The sequence below is a fragment of the Odontesthes bonariensis genome, chromosome 17 (genome assembly GCF_027942865.1).
Source record: "Odontesthes bonariensis isolate fOdoBon6 chromosome 17, fOdoBon6.hap1, whole genome shotgun sequence".
Classification (NCBI taxonomy): Eukaryota; Metazoa; Chordata; class Actinopteri; order Atheriniformes; family Atherinopsidae; genus Odontesthes; species Odontesthes bonariensis.
Window position 1 is genome coordinate 23107198 of NC_134522.1, and position 7582 is coordinate 23114779.

Consider the following 7582-nt stretch of genomic DNA (forward strand, 5'->3'; position numbering starts at 1 on the left):
TAACATCCACGTGTCTGAAAACAAATTCTTCCAAGTTAGTGCAAGAATCATGGAGTGTATTTAGTTTTCAAACAATGCTTCAGCATTTTCACTTAGTCTTTTTCTCTCTTCCCTCCTTTAAAAATGTTTTTTTTTTTTAAACTACAGTGATTTATGTCCTGCTGTTGTACCCCATTAAAAAGATCTGGTAAATGACCCGATAACACCACTGGTTTATAGTTGCACCAGGAAGCTGTACAAAAGGGTTTTCAGAGTTGAACCTTTATTCAAAGAAACAGTGAAGAACACAGCCTGCTCAGAGTAAAGTAGAATGCTACAAGCCATAAATAATGGACAATAAAAATAAAACCAAACCTGTTATTAGCATCAACTGGATTCCTTTGTTTGGGGGAGATAAAAATTGACAAATGTGTCTTAAAAAAAACAAAGTGAAATATGCATCTAAACACGGGTCATACACTGAGGTCCTTTAAGCACTGAGACAGCGATGCACACAGTTCCTTTAAGTGCCAGTATTTATACACTTTAAATGAGGAGTCGGTAACAAAACGGCACTCATGCAGATGAAGCTCAAATGCTAGTAGAAAAAAAATAATAATAAAAAGATTACAGTAGGCTGAGCCCCTGCCTCCTTTACTTAGGTTTCACGTGTTAGGACAGAAATGCCACCCTACTATGTATGAAGGGGAGCCGCAGCGCCCGCTTTGTTCACCTCTTTAACCACATCACAGCATGCACGTGGTGCGCTGCCCACTTAGCGACGAGCAGACAGCACACCGGAGTTCTCCAAACATCCGCTCAAAGTCAGAAACTCACAAGTAAACATTAGGAACAGAAAAAAGACGGGGTTTTTTTGTTCTTCTAATTAATGATGAGTTGTGAGCAACGTACAGGATCTACAGAAAAACATTCAGCACGCCTTTCATATTTGAGTGAATATAATTACTACTCTATGATTAACGTCATCTTAGCTTGGTTTATTTCATTTTTTCAGAAAAAAACAAAACAGTATTGCAGCTCAGTCAAACTTTGGTGCGACTGCTGAGCAGAGCTAATAGAGGGGTTCCTGCCCCTTACAGAGCTACATGGTGAGGATGCACGCTTGCATACACGCCTGTGTCAAAGTTAGAATCCAGGGCTTCATGAAAATCTAGTTATTCAAGAGCCCTACAACTGCTGTTTATCTCCATTGTGCATTTACTATACATACTGTACAATATCTGTTATTACATATGGCTGATTTCAAATTGCATGTACAAGGTCAATCTAATACTGCTACACTATTTCTGAATCAAGGCTTCATGAATTTACTGGAAAGCGAAAGATTTCCAACTGTTGGAACAAAAACAAAAAAGCACATTTACGGTGCCGTCACTCGTGGTTTTGTTCTACAGGTCCGGATTTTAAAAAAAGGAGAAATTAGCCCCACACTGGCATTTTCTGGATCCAACCCAGTGAGACATACGGATACAAACACACGCTGACTGGGCTGCTTTTCTGAGTTGTTGACAACTTACAGAACGCCGAAAACAAAGCCGTACGTCGGGATAAATCCACTCCCAGCATTTTGTTTATTTTATTATTTTTTACTTTCAAAAAGATACAGAAACTTCCTGTGTCGCAGATTAAAAAAAACGGAGAAACACTTTGCAAGGAAAACGGTGGTTCTGATGAGCTTGGTTAAAAACCAAACGGTGTGCTCAGGAAAGTGGAAAATGGAAAGAATCAAGCACCGTGTGCTAGGATGTCTTTGGCCTGTGCTGCCTTCATATTCTGTAACATTACACAAGAATTGATTCTGAAGTAGTCTGGTGGGCTTGGATAACGCCACGACAAAGCAATCACACCAGAGTTTGTTGTAATCCATCGAAACTGGTCAAGCGTTAACACATCATTAGCATTAAATGACATAGTAAAAAAAAAAATGCTTTTTGGGGGGTAGGGGATTATTTTAAGAGAAAAAGAAAATTAGGGCTGATATTTTAAGGATTAACACTATGGTTCTGGAGATTTCTTCATCATTCACTGACAGCGGAATGGTATGAGTAAGATTGTTTTCGATGTCAGGTTTTCTACACTAAATAAAATAGTCTATTAATACAATAACTGAGGAGTAAAATTCAAACACAAACCACAAGCCTGTTATAACTCAAACCAAAATGAAAAACGATTCTTTAAAAAAACAAAAAAAACAATGCATAGCATAAACAGCGTGGCAAAAATTCAGCTGTGCTGTACTTCATACCTAAACCTCCGACAGGCTATTTGTTTTCACAAGTGAAAACAGGTGCGAGGAGAGTTTTTATTGTTCCAGGTGGAGCGTGCTGCTCAGGTGGAGAGAGCGACGGTGAGAGTCTAAAGTGCTCCTGTTAAAAATCGAGGGAAGGAGAAGAGAGGGGAGGGAAGAATAAAAGAAAAGCGAGACGTTTCTTGGGGTCAACAGAAGGTTCCGGGTGTAAGGAGACTCGCGATTCCTTCCTTTTAACACTGCTGCCCGGGATCACAGCTCCTCCAACTCTGCGGAATCCGCGATGCTCTTCTCAAAAGGAGTACGGAGGCATGTGAAGCTCCATGCAGGCCTCTTTAGGTGTCCTCCTCCTCCTCCTCCTCCTCCTCTTCCTCACGCTTGCCCACCACCCTCTTCCTCAGAGCTTCATTGGGGTAACCATGTCCCTTAGGTTCCGGGCGACCCTCGGGAGATCCTCTCCGCTTTCTCCAGACCTCATCCTTATCCCCATCCTCCTCTTCTTCCTCTTCATCCTCTTCTTCCTCACCATCGGCTTCTTGGGCTTCGTCTTGTTGCTGGATTAACCTCGCCTGCTCCATTGCCTGTTTCTCTGCAGAATAACATTTTAAAACAGCCATCGGTGTGAGTTTATGAGCCAGCTGGAAGCAAAACTCTAACCAGAACATTTGTACCGATCCGTGTCTATATTCTAAATATCTACGGCCCACTGAAGCAGGATAATCTCATATTAAACTCACTCTGGTAGTAATCAGAAGAAGAAAATCGTCTCGAGGGAAAGACGAAGTCTGCGATGAACACCAGTAACTGTCAAGACGAGACATTAATAACCTTTAAAAATCGCCTTGAGCAATTTTCTTTATGTTGGCTTCACGACAACTATCATATGCTTAATATATTTCATCAAATTGTAAAAAAAAAGATAAATAAATACTCACCAGACCCAACACAAGGCCTGAGAAGAGGGTGGCCAGGCCAAAGATAATATATGAACCCCAAACAGGAATCCCCAGCTGTTCTGTCATGTAGTTATGGCAACGCTGGAAAACACGACAACATTCTAACACATTGCTGGCCTTCAAATTAAAAGAATATTTCAACACAAGCCAAGACTTAAATCACACACAGAGCACATTTAACATCATCAATCAAGCAAGCAGTTTAGAGTTACTTTAGAATGGACTTCATCTCTGTCCATGTATTTATTTGGAAGGGGCAAACATTCATTTCTTCAAAAGGAGGAATCTAATGATCCTCTGGCACCACAACCACAGGCATGGTGTGGATGCCTTTCAAATAGTGTCCGAATACAAACCAGAACAATGTGTACGTGCATTATACATCAGCAAATCTCTTTAATGAAAACAAAGTACGATATCTAAAGAGTGTGTGACTTTGTTCAGGTGAAATTATTCCTGCAGGTATGTACGTTACTGTATGTAATGCCTTGAAGAGTGACTTACCCGGATAAACATGGAGAGCTTGAACAAAGCCGACATGGAATTCATTCTGCCAAAAGAGAAATGCAACATGACACTGTTCTGTCCAACTGCAAAATCATTGTAAAGACTGAACACAAAATGTGACAAGATACAGACCGGTTGGGGGGGGCTTCTAGTTGACAAAAAGACACTTTTATTGTCTATTCCTTTTATTATCAAGCAAAGAACTACAGCAGCAATGCCAACTGATTCTAATTCTTAAATGTGTTCATTACAGATTGAAGCCTAAAAATAAAAAGAAGAAAGAAAAATTATTTTCAAACTTACAAAAATGAGGAAGGCCCAAACCAAGAGGACACGGGCTCAACCGCTTTCCACTTCTGCTCATCGACAAAGCTGAGGAAGTCATCTTTAGTACGAGCTCCCTGGTACTTCCGGAAGAAGCCATCCTTACAGCTGAAACACAACAAGACGCACACACTCAGTTACTTTGGTTAACGCCATTTCTTAAAAGTAACAATTAAAAAAAAAAGATGAGAAAATATGCTTTCATCTTTCTACTAATTTGCAGCGACAGATGATTAAATAAATATCTTCAGCTGCTTCACAAACATCTGTCCCTATTTATTTGAATTTAAAAGCAAAACTTCTGGAAAACACGTTCCAAATTACTGACGATATAAAATAACCAAGTCAGCGACTAGAAATGTTAATGTGACTACAAGTGACTTCTAAAGTGGAGAAAGTTGGTGATCTAAGGATACATGCGATTCTAAATCAGGTTAAAAGTAGTCTTCTCTCACAACTCAGCAGCCACAGACACACGGAAGTAATGAAAACCACAAAATAAGCAAGAACTTACTGGTAAATAGTAGGAAGTGAGGTTATGATGAATCGCCCGCTCAAACCTTACAGAGGGAGGAGACAAGTTAGTATCAGCGAACAGACAGGAGCACTCTGACTTTTATATTACCAGCACCGTGTTCCTCTTTAAACATGCAGCTGCATGCGCGGGGTGAAATTTTAAGGCAACAAAAGCAACTACCTGCTGGGTCTGAGCCAAAGTGAAGCCATTTTCACACATGGACTTCGAGAAATGTTCTGGTGATGGTCTGAAGAGGTGGCGTCCAAGAACGCAAATGCTTAAAACATTTGCTCTGGAATTCTTGGGGAGATTTTCCACCCAGCCCCCTTAGTGAAATCTCCAGAATATCACCGGGTGAGACAATGTCAGCGAATAATCCAGAGCATTTACTGTCACTGTGCATGCGTGAGTTTGTCCTTTCGGCTGAAGACCGCACCAAATTGTTTACACTCTCCCCCGAAAATCTTCCATGTACATGTGTGTAAACGGCTCAAGCTTCCCTCAAATCTATTGAAATGGCATGTAGGTGACTCCACCTGAAGGTGGCATTGACAGGGATTGTTTTGTGGTACTGTTGACCCGTTGTGCATTACAAGGAAGTCAAAGTGAAGCACAATTTCCAATGCCTTTACCGACTTTTTCCACTAAAACACCTTTGCTCATCAACAACCAATAACTAAGCAACTGTATCAAAATTTTTCAAAGGTTTCAGCAAAAAAACGTACATTACAAGCTTCACTGGTGATCACTGCAGTTGTAATCCGTTTAAGTTATTACGTCCTGGGCTTTAGGCATACTGAACTGCCTATAGAGCGTTGAATAATTACGTATAAACAAACCACAGCAATAGTCAGTTGGGATATAGGTCTTTTAGGTCTACCTGGTTGTTCTGTCACATCCACCTTGGCTATGTTGACCCCCATGTCCTCCCCCCAATCCGCAAACTCCTTCCACACCGACTGGAGCTGCTGGCATGCTGGGCACCAGGGTGCGTAGCTGAGGATCACAAAAAAAGTAATAAATTAGCAAACAAATACATAAATAATGCTCAGACAATACAGCACAATGTCTCATGTGCGGGCTAACATGTTTGTAGCTACTCGCGTTCCTCATTAGCCGTTAAGTTAGCTCCCTGGCTAGCACGCAACTCTGAGAATCTGGTTAGCTAAAGATGACAGCTATTTGCAATGTTAGACATTTTCACAATTGATAAGGAATAAATGAAGGGTGACAAGGCGATAAAAAGATAGCGCTGAAAAGCGAGACTTGAGCCTGACCGCACGCGGGAATTCATGCTCCGTTTACGCGAGTTCAAAACAAAACTAACAAACTAGCCGAATAGCCGTTAGCACGGCGCATTAGCACACTGACAATTCAATCATCCATTCCCCTGTCAGGATCTTCTCCCAGTTCCCGTCGGTCACATCTTTGAGGCTGTCCGGCTTGGCCGACACTTGCAACGATGTTAAATATATTCCTAAAAGTAAAAAGGAGATCGAGAAGCGGTGTTTTGTTTGCCGTGATAAAGAAAACATTATTGTGCTCGTGCTGCTACTGCTGGCTAGCAAACACGCCATCTCCAGTCTGTCAGACAGCCTTTGCTCACTTCCGTCATGCGTCTGTACGCCAACAGCTCTGACGTCAGATAGATAGATAGATAGATAGATAGATAGATAGATAGATAGATAGATAGATAGATAGATAGATAGATAGATTTGATATTTTCTTTTACGAGTCCTACGTGGCATTTTGAAGTACAAACATTTGCTGTCTTTAAGAAAGATGTATTCAAGGTGGTTGTTTATTCTTCTTCCATATAAACGCGCAAAAGTATGTCCTTCTTGATGTTGTTTTCCATCACATATTAAAATGGTAAACTTTCACTGCTGCAAAATATTTTGAATTTGTGTATTTGGTTACCAGCAGGAGGTGCTGCTGTTCTCTCAAATAACCGAGAAAAGAGGTAGAACTCGGGCACGTGAGCGTTTGCTTTGGGATGGGTATCATTTTTCTATCTGGACCAAAATCCACATTACAACAGTTTGTCAACGCTTACAATCAAAGAGTTGCCAAAGAAAAGAAATAAAACGACTGCATTCTTCTAACACTCCCAAACTTGTTTGATTAGTGGACATTAGTAAAGCCATAGTATTCCTTTGTGTATTACAGTATATATACCGTTGTTACAAATATGGTTGAGGAATCTTTGCAACAATTCTTGAATTCCACTAACTATGTAGTATATTCAAGCTGCAGTGGAGAATGTACTGAAGCCTGTTTTTGTCAAAACTACAGTCAATGTTTTTGGTGCAGAGTTATATGTTTATGCTTTTGCATCATATAAACTAACAGAGCAGAAAAGAGGGTCTATCATTTCATTAGAATAGTCATCATCCAAGTGTTTCCAATTTCTTTATCAAATGTCACACGCAAAGTTAATCTAATTTGGCTTGAAGTTTAATTTCAAGTGGTGGGATGATGAGTTGGAATGGAGAGAGGTGTACCGTTGATGGATGGAAAGGTCACTATTGCTCTTTATTTGGGTAAACTCTTTTTAATAGACACCCCATCAGAGGGTGCATCACGCTGTGTCGCTCGTTGGGACAGTAGTGCCACCCTATGACAAGTGTCCTATGTCACCTGGGTCTGGTACCATGGCCACTTTTTTATTTTGGCAAAAATGTAAGCATAAACGGTCAAATCTGATGGTGAAGGGAGGAGAAGAGATGGAGGTGTGAAAGAACAGGAAAAAAATGGGGCCTGACCAGGACAAACTGCATGCTAAGGAAAGGACTTTCCCAAGGAAAGCGATGACCAACATAGATCCAGATGCTGTACTGGATTACTGACTGACTGGATTACCTTCTGTCTATGCACACTCTAGACTATTTTTTTTGGAGCTTTATGGATGTATTTTGCATGAGATAACGAGGAAGCTCGCAAACAGTTTTGAAGTGGCTGAGTGCAAGATTGGCTAATTAGGAGCAGCCTTCTTTTTGCCCTAAATAAAAAAACCTAATAAAACATTCA

The 7582-nt window shown here is 40.7% G+C and overlaps 1 protein-coding gene across 1 annotated transcript; it reads right to left on the bottom strand.

Annotated features, from left to right (window-relative positions):
• Positions 1 to 245: 245 nt before the first annotated feature.
• Positions 246 to 6157, bottom strand: tmx1 (thioredoxin-related transmembrane protein 1). The gene is made up of 8 exons (XM_075447940.1): positions 5924 to 6157; positions 5433 to 5548; positions 4550 to 4595; positions 4015 to 4143; positions 3709 to 3754; positions 3184 to 3285; positions 2986 to 3052; positions 246 to 2837 (listed from the first exon to the last, which is right to left on the bottom strand). Exons 1-8 carry the CDS (start codon positions 6127 to 6129, stop codon positions 2584 to 2586), a joined length of 966 nt encoding a protein of 321 aa, XP_075304055.1. The 5' UTR covers positions 6130 to 6157; the 3' UTR covers positions 246 to 2583.
• Between the last annotated feature and the right edge of the window lie 1425 nt (positions 6158 to 7582).